The sequence below is a fragment of the Peromyscus californicus genome, unplaced genomic scaffold (assembly GCF_007827085.1).
Source record: "Peromyscus californicus insignis strain IS unplaced genomic scaffold, ASM782708v3 Scaffold_7__1_contigs__length_154581171, whole genome shotgun sequence".
NCBI lineage: Eukaryota > Metazoa > Chordata > Mammalia > Rodentia > Cricetidae > Peromyscus > Peromyscus californicus.
This window is the reverse complement of record NW_026294595.1, coordinates 102,259,044-102,281,198: the sequence shown is the minus strand read 5'-3', so window position 1 is coordinate 102,281,198 and position 22,155 is coordinate 102,259,044. Positions and strand designations below refer to the sequence as shown.

General features: G+C 38.3%; 1 protein-coding gene across 1 annotated transcript in view; it reads left to right on the top strand.

The window, feature by feature from the left end:
• The first annotated feature begins 305 nt into the window (after nt 1–305).
• Bub1 (BUB1 mitotic checkpoint serine/threonine kinase) overlaps nt 306–22,155 on the top strand; it is a 32,609-nt gene continuing 10,759 nt past the window's right edge. Inside the window, exons 1-15 of the mRNA XM_052725796.1 lie at nt 306–369; nt 2,445–2,504; nt 2,591–2,729; nt 4,696–4,892; nt 7,198–7,241; nt 8,723–8,823; nt 10,197–10,249; nt 10,335–10,519; nt 12,390–12,544; nt 14,346–14,572; nt 15,869–15,927; nt 17,072–17,200; nt 17,293–17,403; nt 18,142–18,238; nt 19,493–19,574. Of these exons, the coding sequence (XP_052581756.1) occupies nt 344–369; nt 2,445–2,504; nt 2,591–2,729; nt 4,696–4,892; nt 7,198–7,241; nt 8,723–8,823; nt 10,197–10,249; nt 10,335–10,519; nt 12,390–12,544; nt 14,346–14,572; nt 15,869–15,927; nt 17,072–17,200; nt 17,293–17,403; nt 18,142–18,238; nt 19,493–19,574 (1,665 nt within the window). The 5' untranslated portion in view covers nt 306–343. The remainder of the gene's footprint in view (nt 370–2,444; nt 2,505–2,590; nt 2,730–4,695; nt 4,893–7,197; nt 7,242–8,722; nt 8,824–10,196; nt 10,250–10,334; nt 10,520–12,389; nt 12,545–14,345; nt 14,573–15,868; nt 15,928–17,071; nt 17,201–17,292; nt 17,404–18,141; nt 18,239–19,492; nt 19,575–22,155) is intronic.

Genomic DNA, 22,155 nt, shown 5'->3' with positions numbered 1-22,155 from the left:
TGTAACCCAGCCGCAATTTATATGGTTTCTAAAAATAACAATAATAATCCCTGTGTAAAATGGTTAGCGTCTCACTAGAGCGGAAACGGCACCTAGGCCAGGGTTCCCCCGAAGGCTAGGGGGAAGTGGGAGGAACTGCCGGTGCTGGGGGGGCGGGACTTCGTCTCCTAGCAACGGCCCCAGCGATTGGCCAGCTCTCCCTCAACTGAGACCAATGATCAGGCGCGCTGCCAACGCTCGGCTCTACGTCTGCGGCTGCGCGGGGGATTCGAATCGGCTCCGGGGTCGGTGACGAGAGGCGGCGGCTGGTTCGGTGTCGCGCCGCCGTGCGCTTTATCGCGTCATGGACAACCTAGAAAATGTCTTCCGGTAAGTGTCCCTCAGGTGGAGTGAGGGCGCGAGCCGCGCTGAGAGCCGGCCAGGGCGGTTGAGTCCGGGTGCCTCGGCCGGGCTTTCTCCTCAGCCGTTCCCTTGGGCCCCACCAGGGCTCAGCCAAGGCGGCGGCGGCGGCGGCCCGGGGTCCCTGGAGCGGGAGCTGCAGCGGCCGCCGTCCCGTGGCGGGGTTTGGGCGGCGTGCGGACCTTCCGACGCGGCGTGCGTCTTCTCCGCGGGGAACCGACCTCCTCCAAACAGACGCCCCGCCTTCGAGTCCCCAAACCTTGGGTGGCGGAGTGTTTAGGAGAGGATTTCAGTCTCTTAATAAAAACGCTGGTCACCTAGGGAAAGAATTTACTGTTTCTCATTTACCTGCTAGGTTTAAAAAAACAAACAAACCTGAAGCTGAACTTTATGGGGGGAAGATGCTATTGTTGAGTCATTTGTTTCTACCTGCAAGCAGATTTTTTTTAAGTTCCCACACTGATTGCTTTTTTCTTTGTCTTTTTTTTATTTTTCATTTTATTTTATTTTATTTTTTGTCTTACCCAGCCTGTGTTGTAAAACCTTTTAAAACTGTTAAATCATATTACAGGAAGTAAACTTTTATTTTTATCAGTCCTTTGGGTATCCGAAGAGTCAGGTACCCAAAGCCTAGTGGCATAGAGCAATTTAATTTTTAATTGTATCTACCAGATACTCTCTTTTGAAAGCCCCTCCCCATTTAAAAAAAGAAACTAGGTATTTTGACTTTTAAAAGGCTAGCTTGTTTTAACGATAGATGTTTTGGTGTTAAGTTACAGTGTGTGTGAGCCACTTTGCCGGGGAGTAGGGTCGGTGTGAGGCTGTTGAGTGTTGTGCTCTTATTTTGCTAAATAAGAACCTCAAAGGACAAAAGTAGTGGCGCTAGCAATTCAGACATGCTGAAAAGAATCCAAAAAGTGAAATTCCTTGACTTAATTTAAAAAATACTAGAAATGCTAAAATCTATGCTACTTCTGTGCACAAAATTATGAAAGAGCCATTGCTGTCTATAGTTTCTCTGAATAACCATTTCAGTATGCCAGTGAATTGTATTTGGAGGTTGATTTTTCTAGTCCTTTCTGGAAAAAAAAAATGCTGGTTTTAAATTCTTTTCCCCTAATCTTATCATTTCTCAGTTTGAAAACCTAGGATGGTTTATTCAACTTGCTTCCTGTTCAGAATACAGTTTCTTCCCATCCTGCCTCTCTGGCGCTGTACTCCAGCTCTTCTCTCCTGGTCCCACATACTACCCACTAGGACTCTGCTCCCTAACCCATTCCTACTCGCATTCCCACCCCTGTTCCTTTCCGTGAAAGAACAAAGACGTGTTAAAATGCAGATAGAACTCGACTTTGTCCCTCAAGTTCTGTCAGCCTTTTGATTTCCCTCACAGGGCTCTGGTAGCTATCTAGCATTGGTCACATGTCACTAAAGACAGCTTTTGCCCTATGCTTACTCCTTAGTTTGCCACCCCCTTCCCCTTTTTATTACTTCATGTGACAGGGCACTGTTTTTATGATTTTTGTTTACCCCCTAGCAACCCGAGGTCATTGGAATTTGATTTGCTTGCTTGGCTCCTTGAGCTGTGGCTAGGTGCTATGGAAGTAAGGAAAGGAAAGTCCTCTAGGAGCTCTGTGGGTGTTTACCAGTACTGTCATCGTGAGCTTTTCCTCTGGGACAGGGTTAGATTTGGACTCAAGCAAACTGTCTCTGGGGCTGTCCCACCAAAGGAGAGGCTTTCTTTGCATCTTATTCTAACTCCCTATCTTGTCTGTGCTCCTGAGAATAAGGAGAAGGGCCTGAGTAGACCTGTCTCAGTCCCACTGGGTGGCAGTGACATTAGGGACCAGTGAATCTAGATTGACCTGGGGGCAAATACTGCTTCTGATTCTTCTGAACACCTCTAAATGATTGTCCTTTTATGTGATGTTTGGGTTGATATTCAAAATTTCCATTTTCAAGCATATAGATAACATGATGTAGAATGTATCTTTGGCTTCTAGGAATTATTCCTAATTTCTCATGTATGTACTTTTCTATTCTAGCATGTTTGAAGCCCATATGCAAAGCTACCAGGGTAATGACCCACTTGGGGAGTGGGAAAGGTTAGTGTGTATTTTTTTGTTTGTTTTCCTTTAAACAAAGGAACCATATGCTACCCTGTGGAAAACTAATATCCATATTTTTCTAGCTTTATGAAGTGGATAGAAGAGAATTTTCCTGAAAATAAAGAATACTTGATGATATTATTGCAACATTTAATGAAGGAATTTTTAGATAAGAAGAGGTACCATAATGACTCAAGATTCATCAATTATTGCTTAAAATTTGTGAGTATAATTTCAGGTAGATAACTAAATATAATGTTTTACTTTTGGTCCCCTCCCCCGTTAAGATCATTTTAGACTGCCTTTCCATATCAATTTCTTGTTTATATTCATGAACTTTTTTAGAAGTTATATAGTCAGAGGTATGTATTTTAGAGTCTTAGCTTTTGAAATATTGAGGAATCAGTGATTTAATTTTAAAACTCTTCTTTATTTCGTATGTTCCAACATGAGATAGAAACAGAAAGTTAAATGAATTGTTGGATACGAAATGTGGTTGAAGCCGGTTGTGGTGGCTCACACTTTTAATCCCAGCACTTGGGAGAAAGAGGCAAGCAGATTTCTGAGTTGAGGCCAGCCTGGTCCACATAGTGAGTTCCAGGCCAGTCAAGGGTATGTAGCATGACCCTGTCTCAAAAAAAGGAAAGGAGGAGCAGGAGGAGAACTGTGCTTGAGAGAGAGGAAATAAGCAAGAGCTCTTAGATGCTAAGGTCTCTGGGAGTTTTAACTCAGAGACTAACTGTAGTGCTGAAAGGAGAAGGCAGTCTCGGGCTGTAGTAGGGTAGGACTCTCTCTTTATATTTGCATTACGACTTCCAGTTCAGTGATTGTGTGGGATTCCTGGGTGTGGGGACAAGTATGTCTCTGACTCTTGTGCCTTCTCTTGGTTTGTCCTGTTCAACTTTGATGTGGAGTTTCAGGTCTCCTGTTCAGGAGTAGTTGGCCAGCAAATAATGGACTTCACAGTTTTTTGTGTGCTTTATTTGGTTGCGACTTTTTTGTTGTTGTTTTTTGTTTTTTCCTTTTGGGGCATTGATGTATTCTATTTTCTAGGTTTGAGGAGGGTTGTTGTATTGGTTTTTTGTTTTATTTTTTTGAGAAAGAACTTCAAATTGGGTGAGTAGGGAGGAGGAGAGGATCTGGAAGGATTTGGGGGAGGGGAAGAATATGATCAAAATGTATTTAAATTTAAAAATCATTGTAAATAATAAAAATATAACAAACAACACATTTTAAAAAGAATTTGAAAACCAGTTAAGATTTGTACATCATGCAGTACAGGTAGAATAATCCTTACTGGGAACACGTTTTTAATTAAAATATTGTTAACAAAGCCAGGTGGTGGTGGCACATGCCTTTAATCCCAGCACTCAGGAGACAGAGGCAGGCAGATCTGTGAGTTGGAGGCCAGCCTGGTCTACAGAGTGAGTTCCAGGACAGCCAGAACTATTTCACAGAGAAACTCTGTCTCAAAAAACCAAAAAATAAAAAAATATTGTTACCAACTGTTAAAAGAGAATAGAACTCTTCTTCAATCTAATCTGAAATGAAAGCTTGGGGCTATGAATTCTAGTAATAAAATCATATGGAATAGATAAAGTGCACATGAAATTGTTCCCTAAATTATAAAATACTGTAATTAAAGGCACCCTGTGGAACTTGTGTAACCTCAGGTTAAGACTAAAGCAATATTTCATGTAATGGATCATTGTGAAATACTGAATCGGTATTTTGTGAAATACTTTCATAATCCTTGAATATCAAGGGAAGAGATAATTTTTAGATTTATCATCTGAAAACAACATAATGTCTTTACCTATACAATACATTCCTAGACTTTCATGAAGATTAAACAATGTAGGGCTTTCTAGGTTCTGGGACAGACCCAGCCTAGCAGTTTGGTTGTCTTGTGTATAACAGTTATTCATATGGAATAGAGTAACAACATGTAAACAATGTATGGCGTTGTGATCTGAATAATTGGTATATAACCTCCAATAGTTATCATTTCTATGTGTTGGAAATCAAAACCCTCTCTATTAGCTATTTTGGAATATAAAATTATCAACCACAGTTTCCTAGTGTGGAAGATTAGAAGTCATTCTCCCTGTCTAGCTGCCCCCTATATCCATTTACTATCTCTTTATACCTCATTGTTTTTGTGTGGTTCTGCTCTGGGTTTCTGTAGGCTGAGTACAACAATGACCTCCATCAGTTTTTTGAGTTCCTGTACAACCAGGGAATTGGAACCAAGTCATCTCCTCTGTATATATCTTGGGCGGGGCATCTGGAAGCCCAGGGAGCACTGCAGCATGCCAGTGCTGTTTTTCGGAGAGGAATTCAAAACCAGGCTGAACCTAAAGAACTACTACAACAACAATACAGGTAGTTTAAAAGTCTATAACCCATCTTTTCCTTTGTGTATATTTTGTATATCTACTTTAACTGTAAGTCATACTGTCTGTGTATTGTAGGTCTGAATGCAAACACGGAGCTTCATACTGTTCTTAGGATGGTGCGTGACAGATTTTGTAATGTCACTTTAGACTGCAGAATTGTGAGGCAGTACAGAATATCACATCACAAGAAGGGCACATACAAGAGACAGAACAAATTGTCCCCTCAGAATAACCTCTTAAGCCATGAATAGACTTGTCCATTCATGAAGACAGAGCTCTCTTGATCTAATCACATTTTGGAGATAACCTTGGTGTGTGTGTGTGTGTGTGTGTGTGTGTGTGGTTTTTCAAGACAGAGTTTCTCCGTGTAACAGTTCTGGCTGTCCTTGAACTCACTTTGTAGATCAAGCTGGCCTCAAATTCACAAGGATCCACCTACCTCTGCCTCTGCTTCTGCCTCCCAAGTGCTGGGATTAAAGGCCTGTGCCACCACTGCTGGAGATAACATTTTATAAATCCTCCCAGTGGGGACTGAGTTTCAACATGAGTTTTGGTGACAATTCAAACCATAGTAAATACTGCATATCAACGAATACCTTGTTTTTTTGCACACACATGTTTTTGTTCTGTTACTTTTCTGTTATTAAAAATGTCTCATTTAGGAAAACTTAAAAATATAGAAAGCTTTTTTCTTGCTATATTACAGAATTGCAAACATGCTTTACAAAGTCTTGCTACATACATACTATATGTCAAGATCTTTGCCCCTAAAGATAATATATTTCTTACATTTACCTTGTTTTGATAGCATCTAGAATTGGAATAATTGAATAAAAGTATGTTTAAACAGTTTCAAGGCATGTGGGACATAAAACCAAACCATCTATTTAAAGATTTTCTTCTGCATTCTCATTAGACAAATTGAAGACCTACTATTTACACCACTTGCCAGCATTCAATATACTTACCTATTTTTTTCAGTTTTACTATAGTATTTGTGCTTTAAAAAAATTTATTATAAGAATCTTCAAATTTACATAAGAAAAATCAGTATGTTTAATGGTTAACAGTTTGTTTAAAATATGGTAGTTTGCCTAAATGTATGTATGTGAACTATGTGTATGCCTGGTCCCCACAGAGACCAGAAGAGGGCATTGGATCCAGTTGTGAACCATCATCTAGGTGCTGGGAATCAAACCTGAGTCCTTGGAAGAGCAGCAAGTGCTCTTAACCTCTGAGCCATCTCTCCAGCCCCTTGATCTTTTTTTTTTCTCTACTAATGATATTTTTTTTGTCTTTTTAACTTATTTGTTTGGGGCAGGAACACCACTGCAAGTGTGTGGAGGTCAGAGGTTTCTGGAGATTGAACTCTGGTGATCAGGCCTGGCAAAAGCATTTTACCTGCTGAGTAGTCTCACTGTCCCTGTACTGATGGAGAATCTTTTCTCTCAAACGCCACTGCAATCCTCTTTAAAAAATGTTATCTATAGCCGGGTGATGGTGGCGCACACCTTTAATTCCAGCACTCAGGAGGTAAAGCCTGGTGGATCCCTGTAAGTTCAGGCCAGCCTGGGCTACAGAGTGAATTTCAGGAAAGGTACAAAGCTACACAGAAAAACCAAAAAAAAAAAAGTTATCTATGGACTTATTCTATGTCACCTAATAAAGTAATTCTTTAATAGTATCTAATTTTGTACCTTTTCAAACCGTCAGGTAAAATGGTTTTGTTACCGTTAGTTTGTTTGAATTATGAATCAATCAAAATTTAGTGCTTAGTTGTGTATTTATACACTTTCGCTTTCATTACCCACAAATGTCAGGCTTGGGAGCTGCACAGTTTTTAAAAGGTCAAATTGGTATGCAAAAGTGCTATGAAATGATGTATGTGTGGAGTTCTTACAGAGCATGAGTGATATAACCCATTGTCTTTCAAAACAGTGGTCTAAGTTTTATATTTTGATTTCCTTGAAATAGTATAATCATTTTGTTTCAGATTATAAAATATGTGAAGTAGTAGTTGAAACATTTTTGAGTTTTAACATCTGTAGACTTGGTTCATGGAGAAAAAACGTGCATGTGCTAGGTGAATTTGAAAAATAATGATATAAACTGTGTAAAAAGAAGACTTTTCTAATATAAACATTCCCAGAATTTTATGTCTGAAGTTTAAAGCAACTTGAAACTCAGTTTTTCTTTTTTTGTTTTTATTGTCTGTTATATTTAGTTTCCATTTCAATATAGATGTATATTAAACTGTAAGATTAAGATCTATATGTGTTTTCTATTTTTAGTCTATTCCAGGCACGTCTTACTGGAGCCCATTTGCAAGCTCAAGGTAAAATAATACTTTTTAAAAATGTCTAGATTGTTGAAAATTTAGTCTGTAATTTGCACTAAGTGTTTTTTGTTTTGTTTGTTAAAAATAGCCTCATGTAGTATTTAATGAAAACCAAAAACCAAATTACTGTTTTGGGTAATAGTGAAAGCACTCTTGATAATAATCTCACAAAACAGCTCTGGATAGCAGGGGGCTGTGTCTTAGCACTATAATAGAGCGAACCTGCAAGCAAAACTTAATGAATCTACCTCAAAAAGTAATAAGCTAATATCTAGATATAGTGTAGTGTACTCAGAAGGAAGGCTAACACAGAAGGAACATAAGTTTTGAGGACAGCAAGGGCTACATAACAGTATACTGTCTTTAAAAATATATATATATATATATTATCCCAAAGATGTTGGGGTGCACTGTATAGCATGGGACAGCTGAAGAAGAAGACACTCCCAAGATGAAATTTTAAGGCCAATGTGGCAGCAGGAAGGTCCAGCCTCTTGTGATAGAATGAACCCCGAAAGCCATACAAAGGTGTATTTATTGATTGTTACACAAAGTATTTCCTCATACCAAGGTCCCCAATCTTGATTTACATGTCTTACTGAAGGAGAACATCACATGCCTCCATGGCTCCAGTCTTTTATTATGTATCATGTGCAATACATAATAATATAAGAACCTCAGATATACCTGCAGCTTCTTGTAACCAAAGTCGTGGGATGGCTGCAAAGCCCCTTCAGCAAAACAACTCTACATATCACGGGAAATAATCACTGTTTTCCACAAGGATTCTTCAACGTCAAAGTACTTCTAAAAAAAACAGTTGTTCATTCTAGTATCTGCTAAATATCCTACAACACAAAGTGGGGATACGCTGGACTCTCCATCTGTTCAGAGCTGACATCAAATAGGTGTAAATACAACTTTTAAAAACGTGTCCTTTTCTTTTCCCTTAGAAATAAAGATCCCATTTCAACAACAGTCACTGTCATCTTGTTTAAAATAACCACTCAGTCTTTATATTCCATCCAGGTATTATCTTAACTTCTTGAGTTGGTTAAAATATTGTTTCTCAAATATCTTTCTTCACTGAAAATTAGTCCATTTTCTGTGACAATTTAAAATGGGTTGATTTTTAAAGTAATTTTTTATTTATGTGTTAGATATTTTCTTTTATATGTATGAGTGTTTTGCTTGCATGTTTGTCTGCACTATATACATACCTAGTGCCCACCTGAGTCAGAAGAGGGTATCATATTCCCTAGAACTAGAGTTATGGATGACTGTGAACCATGTGAATGCTGGGACTTATACCTCAGTCCTCCAATAGAACAAATGCTCTGAACTGCTGAGCCATCTCTCCAGCTTCAAATAGATTTTATTAAATACAACATACTGAAAGAACAGTGGAATGTATTGTTTTAATTCTATTTAATGTTACTTTTCACTTATTACTCGTTTCACTTTCTTTTCCCTTATAGCTGCAACCTCAGAAACTCTTCAGAGTGCACAGATTTTAAACCAAGTCGTGACAACAAAGTCAAGTCCAGGAAAAAACTCAGCCTGTGTTCCTAAGAGTCTGGTAACAAGGACATTTATTTGTATGTTGTATAGAAATCAGGGATGTTATTGGACAGCCATTCTGGCTATCTTTTATGTCTGCCTTTGCATCTTACTCCATTGACCCTGTCTCCTGTGACTGACCTCCATTTCAGCCACCACTCCATGGCAGCGCTGAGCCTTTTTATCCTCTATCTGTTCAACTCCAATATAGCTTGTTGTCAGACTTAAGGACACCTGCCTGCCACACAAACCCCTGTCTGCAGTTTCTTCCTAATATCCTCTATTTGTTCTGCTGGCCTCTTTGTAGGTCCGGGAAATCCCTATTTTGGATCACATTTGGTGGTTTTTGAGCCCAGCTTTAGAAAAAACCCAGAACCTCAAACATTTATGCACATAACCTCAACCAGAGCTCTGGCACTTTTCAAGCATTTCTTCCCTATGTTCCACACCACTCTTGATATTATATGTCTCGTGTACTTACCAGTTAATTCTTTAATACCAAATTATTGTGATTTTAAACTTCATTCTCCTCAAATTTGAGATGTGTCTATCTCACTCTCATAGCTATAAAAATACAAAGTATTTCTGCAACATAGCAGAAGATATCTTCTCATTTTCTGCTACCAACCATTACATAGGTAACTGCATCTTTCTCTGCTGTTTGCCTGGGAAAAGGTAGCTTCGTACTTGTGCCTACTTTTCATCCCCCTAAATATTTTTGACCCATCTAAATCTCTTCTGCCTTGCCTACTTATAAACATAAAAATACTCCAATCTCCTCTTCAGCTTTATGTTTCTTAGCATCTTTCTCTTTCATAGGACAATCATTCTTTAGGACCTTCTTGTAGCTTAATCCAATGTAAATGGATTAAATGTCTGTTTTACTAATTCGGTATATTCCTAGACGTAGAACATGCATGTCTAACTTTGATAGATTGTGCAGATTGTCACAATTTGTGTCTTAGAATGTTTTCCACCCTCATTCTTTCTCCTACTCTAAATTTTTACACAGATGAAATGAGTGTTACTTTTGGTCATATTCCCCAAACCTAGCTCATTGTATGATATTTGTGAAATATCAATAAATATTTGTTGATAAATAAATAATTGGGTTATTGCTACTATTGGGAACTTCTGAGAGTAAAAAAATACCAGAAGGGAATTTTACCGTCTTAAATTTAAAGTGTTTTCTTTTGGGGGACCTCAGTTTTAAAAGTTAAGTAAAAATAATGTCAATTAAAGCTCCAGCTATTAATCATGATTTCTATAAACATGTAAATCTACTTGAGATTAAGAGGCTCCTTCTCATGGAGCATTTTCAGATTGTGAAGTAATTTGTGTGAAGGTTTGTCTTTGGTAAGTGAGTGCTCATGTTTGTTTTCTGTCTTTTAGGGCTCAGAATGTTTTGGTGTGACACCTTCTGCTTGTGATAAAGAGTCTAATATGCAAGTACAATGAATACATTATTACTTAAGTTTCCTTCAAGTTACTTTAGCACACTGTTGTAAATGGTGTCTTTCTCCCCAGTAGGGAACAAAGAGTGATCATGATTTCAAAATCAGAATGCTCTGTCAGCTCATCTGTGGCACCCAAGACTGACACTCAGCAGGTTGTTATGTACTGCAAGGAAAAGCTTATTCGTGGGGATTCAGAATTTTCCTTTGAAGAACTAAGGGCCCAGAAATACAATCAACGGAGAAAGCATGAACAGTGGGGTATTTGCACTCAATATCTTGTTTTATCTTGTGCCTTTTTAAAGGATGAGCAATCACATAATTGAATGAAAGACGAGAGAAAGAATGTCTTGAGCTCCTTCTGTCAGAAGCCTAGAAGTCTTTGTTAGACACTAGCCTAGCAGCAAGGCTTGACCATAGGCTCCATTGCTGAACTTATAACAGTTGAAACAGCACCACAGTAAGCATCCTTACTGGTGTTGCCCTTGCATTAGTGAAATAGGCAGCATTTTGCTATCATCTGTGTGAATTTGATTTGATTGAGAACTGAGGTTCAGAAGAGATTTTCCAAGTTTGTATCTACTGTAAACAAATATGCAGAAGTAGTCTTCTGATCAGCATGCCAGGTTATTTATGTTTATAGAGTGAACACTACTTTTTGTTCCTCATAAGGAAATGTGCCTTTACTATAAAGGCACATTTAAAGTAAAATGTTTTTACTCTAACAATATAGAGGAAAATAAACCTTGGTTCCACTCAGGGTTTTATGCCCTCTAGGTTATTTGGACTAGATCTACTATGTGAGCCTTTTATTCATTACCTTTTTAAAGATTTTATTAATTTAAAGCTATGTGTAAGTGGGTTTTGCATGTGAGTACAGTGTCCTCAGAGGCCAGAAGAAGTTGTGTGCTCTGATACAGGTGCCAGGAACTGAACTGAACTTTGCAAGAGCGGCAAACTCTCTAAACTGCCCATATGTTCATTATTTTTATATTTAATCAACTTAGAGAAAAGTCAGTATTTGTTGGAGGGCACATTTCGAATTGTTCATGTGCCACAACCTGTAGTCTCTAAGCAGATTTGATTTTTATTGGAAATTTGTTTGAAGTCTGACCCTAGTACACGTTTTCCTGAAGAGGTGAGCTGCAGAGGTGGCTCAGCAGTTAAGAGCTGCTAGTGCTTTTGCAAAGAACCTGAGTTCAGTGCCCGGCACCCATGTCAGGTGTCTCAACACCCTGTAACGTCCAGCTCCAGGGGGACACAACACCTCTAGCCTCTGTAGGCACCATCACAAACATGTACATGTACACATGCACATAATTAAAAAAAATTAAAAGTCACCAAGTATGACTACCTGAGTTCTGACCCTAAGACCCACGTGGTAGGAGGAGAGAACCAGCAAGTTGTCCTCTGACCTCCACATATATACCTTGCTTGGGACTTGTGCCCTTTAATGCTTCAATATTCCTTTGAAAAGTTACATTTTTAAAAAATCTGAAGTGGGGGACATTGGTGGATGGGGTGATAACTCAGTCAGTAAATGCTTGCCATGCAATAATGAGGATGTGAGTTTGATTCCCAGGAACTACATTAAAAAGACAAGTGTTATGGCACACACTTGTAATCACAGCACTCGGGTAGCAGTGGCAGCCTAGACTCCTCGATTAGCTCCAGGCCAGTGAGAACAAAACCGAAGGGATGCCTCCTGAGGCTCTTTGGAGCCATATATACATACATACGTGTGCACATGAACACAAGCACATATACACATATGTAAGATAAAGTAATTAGAAATAAGAATGAGTGGAAAATCATTTTCAAGTGATTTGTAGCACAGTATGATTGTTTTATAAGAAATGTTTAGTATTAGACTACCATTGCTGAGTATTATTGATCACATAACAGGCTTTTTTTAAATATAACATATGACCGTATTTAATAGTAATTGTGGTGAGGACAGGTAAAGATTACAATTAAAAGGTAATATAAGTTTCAGTTCTAAAATCGAAAAAAATATGGAAAACTTTGATTTTAAAAATATCTGTCCTAAATTGTGACCTTTTGCTCATTTTGCATGCAATACTCTGATGAGATTTTGAGAGCAAACCATGCTTTTTAATGTTTCTTAAAGTTAGTGAAGACAGACATTATTTGAAAAGGAAAGAAGCAAATGCTTTTGAAGAGCAACTGTTGAAACAGAAAATGGATGAACTTCACAAGAAATTGCATCAAGTGGTGGAGCTGTCTCACAAGGAGGACCTGTCTACTTCCCAGAACAGGCCTGAAGTATGTCCACATTCTTCACTGTTACAGCTTATCACTAATACTACTAGCTGTTGTTCTCTATGCCCTGTTTTTATAGTTATTCTAATGTAGCTAGGAATCTTACTGAGTTTTAAAATAATTTGATACAGAAAGATGTATAAAATTTGGAATGAGCTGGACTGTGGTGGTGCACACTTTTAATCCCAGCACTCGGAAGGCAGAGGCCAGCCTGATGTACAAGAGCAAGTTCCAGCATAGCCAGGACTACACAGAAAAACCCTGTCTCAAAAAACCAAAAAAAAAAAAAAAGGATGAGCAAAGAAATATAGAGACAGGGTGGAAATACTTATGTCAATCAAGTCTCTGTAGTCGCCCAAAGTACAAGAGACCCTGAGATCTGTGGTACTTCTAATGGGGTGGTTGACCTGCGTCGGGACTGTTTTCACTCTTTACTAACTTGCGAGGTAGGTCATTTAAGTTACTGGTTTTGGATTTTCTTTTTTGGTTTTGAGACAGATTCTTAATATGCGCTGACCTGGAACTTGCTATGTGAACCAGATGGACCTTGAACTGACAGATGCCCCTGCTTCTGCCTCTGACGAGCTGTGATTAATGGCATATGCCACCACATCCAGCTTAAGATAACTCTTAGAATTTGTAAGAATGCTTCTGTAAGATAAGGAATTAGCCTTTCTGTCTTTTATTACATTCTATTTCCGTGTAAATAGAAAAGCAGATATTTTAAGAGTTTTTTTTATCCTTCCTCTTATGGACCATGTGCCTTTGTAGAAATTAATATAAATATATCCTATTCATTAAATACAAAAATGGCTACTAAGAAGATCTGAGTAGAGCACTGTGAAAATTTGATAACATTAATTTTAGTCTTTTCCCAAAACTAAGTAAAGAGAAATAGGACACTTTTTGTTTGTTTTGTGATTCAAGTATCTTTTTTTTATAGTTTTAACATAAGAAGTAATGGGTTTCATATGACATTGTCATACTTTGTTTCTGTTGCCCTCCTTTTCTTTTCTCTGGCCCTCCATTTACCATGTATTCTTTTGCTCCTAGTAGTCTCCTTTCCACTTTGATCTCACTGTATTGTTTCTCACTCCTCCGTTCTTGTTTTTGTTTTATTAGACAGGGTTTCACACTGGCCTCGGCTGGCCTGGAACTTGCTAGGTGACCAGACTAGCCTCAGCCTCCCTGCAGTTCTCCTGTATCTTGGACTCCCATGAGCTGCTATGTCCAACTGAGCTACTTATTAAATGCTGATATTATTATAGAAGCCAATTTGTTTTTCAGTGGTTTAAAGTGTAAGATGCTAGGCTGGAGAGATAGCTTAGCCAATGAAGGTGTTTGCTATACAAGCGAGATCACCTGAGCTTGATCCCAGCAACACATGTAAAAAAAAAGCCATATATGGTGGCACACCTCTGTAATCCCAGCCCTCATACAGTGAGATGAGAGGCAGAGACAGAGAAATTACCTGGAAGCTTGTGAGCCAGCTAGAATGGAATATGTGGTGCAGAGAATTAAGACCTTAGCCCAACAAGTAAGAGGGAGCCAGATCCTAAAAGTTGTCCCCTGACTTACCTGTGTGTATGCCTGTACACAAATGCACACACACACACACACACACACAAATAATAACGATAATAAAAAAAATTTTAATATAAGCTTTTGGTATGTCCGTGTTTAAGAAACCATCATAGAGGCTAGTCTTTTGTTGCTGTATTTTGAGAAGCTCTAATGACTGATTAGTAATATTCAAGACTTCCTAGTTTTGTTTTGTTTTGTGTCTTTTTGTTCAACATGAAAGATTAATTCAGTATGCATGGGACCAAATACATGTTCCCGGCAGGAACCAAGAGTTCCAAGTCTTCCATCCATCAATCAACAGACTTCAGAGAACTCAGGAGAGAAACCACAGGAGGCACCTTCTGTTTCTCTTATGGTAAATGCTGTTACCAGTGCTTTGATGATCCCAGCTGCCAGCCAGCCAACTCTTCCTATTCCTGTAAGTGGCCAGTCAATGACAGACTCCAGGTAAGCTAAATGTTGTTCTGGAGGTGATAGTAATGTGAATGGCATGTATAATTTCTTTTCATGATCTATAGTATGTTGTGTAAAAGATGAATGGTTCTTGTTTTTTAAAATTTTGTAATTATGTTGAAAAGATTCTCAAAATATTGACCTTGAATCTTTCAGACTTAATTCCACACTTCTTTTACAGTATTGTTTACTTTGTACTTTTTTCTTGAATTATAAACTTCAGACAGTTTCTCTGTACCTTCAGAATAGATAGCTGTAAACTGCAAACTGAAAGTACTTACTAGCTTTGACTACATACCTGTCACACTATTACTGCACAGAAAGTTATTTGACATATGTTCTCATGTTTTCTTTGTCTTCCTTCAGAAGCTATGAAGCTATTTGAGATCTGTGCTGATGATTCTTTGTGCCAAGATCTATCTCCCAATATTCCCCAGTTTTGAAGAAATTTTCTAGGTTTCAGAAATAATAATAACAACAAATTTCTTGTTTTACATTTTTGTCTTTGGTTATTCATCACTTAACTTGTGATTTGATAGGAATTTGTAAAAATAAAAGTGATTTGCACTTCTTTGCTTAACATTTTAATAAGGTTCTTTAAGAGAATTCTGGCAGTATTAGGCAGATGAGGTTGACTGCCACAGTGTGTTTAAAAGCAAACTGTTGGGGCCTGGAGAGATGGCTCAGAGGTTAAGAGCACCGACTGCTCTTCCAGAGGTCCTGAGTTCAATTCCCAGCACCCACATGGTGGCTCACAACCATCTGTAATGAGATCTGGTGCCCTCCTTTGTATACATAATAAATAAATAAATAAATCTTAAAAAAAAAAAAGCAAACTGTTATGTAAGTGGTTTGCTGCCTTTTTCCTTCACCCTCCTTGCTGTTAATTTAAAATCTGGGCATCACTAGTGGTTCCAGGTAACTAGTACAAGAAAAGTACTAGTTCCACTAACACACAGTGCCTGCAACTAGGTCTTAGGCCTTTAACATGCACCATAAATGAAGTGTGTTTGAATTTGGGAAGCCATTATTCTGTCTTGCCACATGGAGGGATGGTTTAGTGTGCTGAAATGCAGATCCAGTAGGTCGCACAAAAACATTCAGCACAAAAACATTCAATGGTTATCTTTATTTGAAAGAATTAATATTCTCAAAGGCAATAAATATTTCATTTACTTACACCATGGCCCTAAGCAGTTTTATCCTCACCCTTTCTTGAGAGTTAGTTAAAAATTCTAATATATAAAGTGTTTTTATTCTTCAGTGTGTCTCAAGAGATTTCTCTTCCAGGTGTGTGAATCAAAGTATTCATGAATTCATGCCACAGAGTGGACCAGAAATAAAAGAAGGTAGCGTTGCATTATACTAACTTCATCCAACCTGTTTGGGTAGACTTGGTCTGCTAAGTGTCTGTATTGTGACTGTGGTGTAGGAAGGCTTTCCTCTTCAGAGGGTAAGAATGATGTTTAAAGCCTTAGACAATTTTTGGGCAACAATAGAAATTCGTTTATTAGTCACATCTTCCTAGTTCAGAATCCTTTGGCATTTTTCTATTAAGCTTCTCAGTGTATTAATCTGAAAGTCATAGTTAATGTGTTAGATGGGAAAGGTGATTCAAAGTTTAGTTAGTATATTATATTCTGTTTGGTACCACAGTGGAGGCATTTTCATAGAAGATAATTTTGTCCATTAAATAATAAAGGCACAGTTTGGTCATTCACTTCCTTTCCTTATATGACTGGCATGCCTTCCACTAACAGTAGGAGCAGGACTATTTGAAATAGAGACTTATTGCACCAAGACTTTGTTCATTCTCGCTAAATGCAAAGCATAGTTCTGAGTGGTTAGCTAGGTAGTCATGATGAAAAAGGTGAGAATTTCCACAAGAAAAGAGGTATTATTATAGGGTGATTTATTATTTATTATTATGGGGTAATTATAGTTAGATTTCGAAGAAGGTGACTAGGAAGGACTGGTAAGTAAGCAGCCAACTTGGTGAGCCTGTTTCAGGCGGAATGAATGACAGATGTGGAGCTTTCAGGCAGCAATATTCCTGTTATGTTCTAAGCACCAAGATGTCAGTACTTCCAGATGAGCACGGAGAAGAGAATGAGAAAGAGAAATAAAGTCTGAGCAAACACCAGCTGAGTGAAATGAAAAACATCCTTAAGATTCACAACATAGTGGGAAGAAATGATTCACACTATGACCATAAGCAAGTAGCAGTTGGTATATTGTGAGCTAAGGATTTTTTTCATGACAAAACTCCTAAGTTGATGTGACCTTTATTTCTTTTCCTATAAAAGGACAATTCTTGACCTTACTTCATGGTATTATTACAAAGATTGAAAAGTTTAATCAATGATAATGGAAATAATAATAATTATTGACATTGGTAAACTTTTTAATTATAATTACTGTAATCAATCGTGTGCCTTGTAATGTGTTCTGAATGGCATACTGATAGTACATTTTGTCCCACTCCTTTGCTAGTGTGTGAAACAAATAAGGTTGCCAGCATTAATTCTTTTCATACAACTCCAAACACGTCATTGGGAATGGTTCAAGCAACACCATCCAAAGTGCAGCCATCACCAACTGTGCACACCAAGGAAGCATTAGGTAAAATATTTTGTTTGTATGCGTAGTGCCTCCAACAAATTAATAAAAACTGATTTGCAACCTGTTGACATATATTTTTTCTGTTCTATAAGGTTTCATCATGAATATGTTTCAGGCTCCGACACTTCCTGACATTTCTGATGATAAAGATGAGTGGCCTTCTCTAGATCAAAATGAAGATGCATTTGAAGCCCAGTTTCAAAGTAATGATTTATTTAAAAGCTTCTCCTTAAATTTAAGTACACATTATCACAGGAAGTTGCTATAGGTATTATCAAGATTTAGATATGGCCCTGCCTTTGAATAGTGTGCCTTGTCAGAGCAGGGAATGAATAAATTTCATTGAAAAGGTTGCAGTGCGTGTGGTATTGGTTTGGGTTTTTTTGTTAATTTGGATTTTTTGTTATTATTTAATAATGAGTGCTAAAGAACAAAAGCATCATGGGTAGGAACAGTCAGGAAATTAAGTTCTCAACATGAGACTTAAGCACCTCCTGACAAAGATGTCTAGGTGGAGTCTGGAGCCCAGCAGTGCTGGAAGCCAAAGATCATGACAAAGATAAGTAGAGTCTAGTGAGAATTGGGAAGACTGGAAATTAACATTCAAACATTAATTTTTTTTTTCTTAAAGAACATAAACAACAAAAAAATCCCCACAACTTTTGTTTTGTGCACTTTTGTTGAGTGAGCTCTGTAGCAACATTATAGGAGGGCAGACACTGCACTGTTTGTGACAAGATCTCCACTGGGCCCTAACTGCTAGACCCAGTGACCATGAATCAGTCACTTCTCCTCACTGCAAAGTAGCTTATGTCATTATGTAGGACCTAGTATTTTTTGAAGATTTCAGTACTTTTTCTTATATGTAGCTGAAGTTGCTTGCTAAAGGATAATGCCTTTTCACAAGATAATAATGAGATGCTGTTTGTGTTTTCTTGCAGAAAATGCAGTATCTTCTGGAGCTTGGGGAGTTAATAAGATTATGTCGTTGTCATCTGCTTTTTCTATTTTTGAAGATGGAAACAAAGAAAATTATGGGTAAAGAAAAGTCTATTCAAAATAAACTCAGGGGTGGGGGTGGAATACATGTCATCACGTGCCATAAGATGCTGCAGAGGGGCTTTTAGGACTTGACATTGTGAGGCAGTAAGGAGATAGGGTGATCTGGGTTGGAGTTCCACTGATGCCACCAATGAGCCTCTTACGTGCTATGCATGAGTTCCAAGACAACAGACTTCCTGTAGCAGAAGCACAGCTGAAGAAGAAATGTAATCTAGTTATAAGTTGTCAGAGAACTGTAGCTAAAGTTTTCCTGCCTGGCCCACAGTCAGTACAAATCTCTCTCACCTGCCAGTCCCACAGCCGTCAGACCCAACCAAGTAAACACAGAGACTTATATTGGTTACAAACTGTATGGCCGTGGCAGGCTTCTTGCTAACTGTTCTTACAGCTTAAATTAATCCATTTCCATTAATCTATACCTTGCCACATGGCTCGTGGCTTACCGGCATCTTTACATGCGGCTTGTCATCATGGCGGCTGGCAGTGTCTCTCTGACTCAGCCTTCCACTTCCCAGTTTTTTCTCCTCCTTGTTCCGCCTATACTTCCTGCCTGGCCACTGACCAATCAGTGTTTTATTTATTGACCAATCAGCAGCACACTTGACATACAGACCATCCCACAGCAGAGAACAGATGGATTGTCTAGATTTGAAATTATATTAAATGTGGATGAATCTGCCTGTACATCCATAAAGTGCAGGGCCAATAAAGTAGAACAGAAAGTGGCTTATGTTGAGTAATAACCACAGAGAAAATGTTTTAAGGTAGAATATCCCATTAGCAAGATCAGGGCATAGAATGAGGTGTTTTCAGGAATCTTCACTGTAAGTTAAAACAAATGAAGCTATGTGAGTTACAGGTATCTTGGCATGGAGGAACTTCATACTGAGGTAGAAAAGAGACAGCATGACCAGCTTGCAGAAGTGATATCCATATCTAGAACAGGCACCATAAATAAGACTTAAATGTTACCTGATACCCAAGACATCTTGCTGGCCAAGGTCCTTGTTTTCACTTGCTTCTTAAATTTGGCCCAGTATAATAAAAATATCTTCTGTTTACAGTTAATTCAGTTTGGACCCAGTTTTGGTATAATTGCTATAAAAATAAGGAATCTGTAAAACCACTAACTCATTACGTAGGATAAATGACAAATTTTTCTAACACTTTTAAGCTTATTTATTTCATCAGTGTGTTTTATGATTCGTAATTATACAAATCTTTCTTTAGCTTACCACAGCCTAAAAATAAGCCTGCAGGAGCCAGGACCTTTGGAGAACGCTCTGTCAGCAAATTTCCTTCAACATCAAATGTAAGTAAATCTCTGCTTTATCAGTGAAATAGGTCTTAGGATCTGTTTTTATTTTTACCAAATGATTATGCTTATCAAATGGCATAAGGTGTATACAACTTCTGGAAAATCCAATGTTGTATGGAAAATGTATTTGTCAACAAAATTGAATTCTATAGTAAGTAGAGAAAATAAAAATAATTATGTGATCCTTACCTCTCAAGAGTCATTCCTTGAGCTTGGAGGTGCCACCCAGCGGTATATATTTTTTCTTAGACGTAAGAATTAAGACCTACAATGGGATATTAGTGAAAAACCCAGAAAATTGAGAAAAATAGACCAACAGTACACCACAGCAGACAAATTTCACCTGTTCATTGGCCCGCAGTGTTCTTGTATGTTACAGCCATTGCATCTAGACTGTCACCATGGCCCAGCGTATTCCCATTATGCTTTTTGTCCATACTCCACATGCCCCTGTGACAATGGTACACCAACAAGGATTCCTCGCTGTTAATTTACACTTTCTGAGACATGCTGCTGAACCCTGGCTCCCTGTTTTAAGTCCATGATAGGTTCTACTGAATTAACTATTGTGAGGCTCTCAATCTTTTGATAAACTGCTTACTTAGCCTTACAATTTTCCTGAATAATGGACCAGATATTAGATTCAGTGCAACTATTTCAAAACTGTATTTCGTTGAATTATTCCACTACATACTTTAAAAAACAAAAAAGGTACATTTTCTATGTATGCTGGTGCTGAGCAGAAACTGGTGCGTTTATAACCATTCAGTTTTTCCTTCAATACTGGAAGGGATGGTGGAATTTATTTTAAAAAATGTGATGTATAAAATGTTTATGTGGCATTTTAAGAACTGAAGGGATTTATCAAGTTTAGTTCTCTTTCCCCACCGATTCTAAAACTTAGCCTATAATTATGTTCTTAAAGAAATGTCTGATTCTATAGGCCATGCCAGGGTAAATAGAAGATGAGTGTGGGGTAGCCTGTGCCAGAAATTAAGAATGTGATTGTTTTGGTTTTATGTTTTTGTAAAGTGAGGTGGGTGGCACAGGAACCAACTTGAACAAGTCAGTGATCAAACCTGGGATGATTTGAAAGAGCAAATAAGTAAAGTAATATTAAATTATAGCCCAAGAAATAATACTGTATGGATATGTGTCCATATTTATACAATAGGGTAGAGGGGACAAATCTCCCTTACAGAAGCATTCCAAGGAATCTAGAAGGTCACCATTAGAACACTAAGATAGTAACTGCTATAGGCAAGGCCCGTGGATGACTACTAATGTCACTGAGAAGAAACAGTATCTGCATAGCTCCCAAGCATCTTTTCAAAATTGTCAATTACTAGACTGGTTTAACACTTCTCCAAGAGGGCCAATGAGATGGCTCATCAGGTAAAGATATTTGCCACCAACCTGAAAGACCCGAGTTTGATCCCTGGAACCCACATGGTAGAAAAAGAATTGACTCTCACAGTTGTCCTCTGACGTCCACATGTGAGCAGGTACATGTGTGTACCAAGTACACACACTCACAAATAAGTAAATGTAGTATTTCTCCACTAATTCTTTGATGATGCCCTCTGGCAGGTAGAGTTTACTTTACCTCCCTTTCGGTATGGGCAGGTCATGGTGATTTGCATCAAAAGAAGCCAGGGGGAGAGGAAAAATAATTTAGTGAAGAAAACCTCAGGGATACCTGACCAAGTGATTGGGTTAACTTCACTAATAGTAAGGTGTGTTTATGACACATATTCCCAAAGTTTAATGAGATGGCCCCTGATAGCCTCTCTAAAATCTATAAGCCTAGTACAGAAGCCTCCATAGTTCAGACTAGAGGCACAGTCACAGATCCTGACCTCTATTCTAAAGGATCAGTTGTTTCCACAGGTGGTTGTCGTCAGGAGCGGCTGGGTAGACAGAACAGCCATGTGTAGTGTGTTGACCTATGTTGGAGGTTGGGGAGGAAACAGAGAAATCAAATAAGGGCTCCAGTTACTCGTATTCTTTTTTTTTTTAAATAAACCACACTTCGGACAAGATTACCATTAAAGGGAACATAATGAAGAAAAACAACCCTTTACTATCTCTAACTCTTCAAATTTAATGAATTTTTACAAGGTAAAAACATGTCCAATTGTTACACAGCTCTGTTGAAGTTTGCTAAAATCAAGAGGTTTATATCTATGTTTCTTTAAATCTTCCTTTTTTGTTTCAATTTAAAAATATTTGGAGTTTTGTTTGGTTTTTTTTTTTGGTTTTTCGAGACAGGGTTTCTGTGTAGCTTTGCACCTTTCCTGGAACTCACTTGGTAGACCAGGCTGGCCTCGAACTCACAGAGATCCGCCTGCCTCTGCCTCCCGAGTGCTGGGATTAAAGGCGTGCGCCACCACCGCCCGGCTTGTTTGTTTGTTTTAGACAGGAGCTCACTATGTTGTTCAGGATGATTTTGAACTCCTAAGCTCAAGCGACCCTCTTTACCTCCTCACCCTCCTGAATTGTTGGTACTCCACGGTTACGTTAACGGCCAGACTTAAAATGTTGATGTGTCAAGTTCATCAACAAAGCAGCCGTT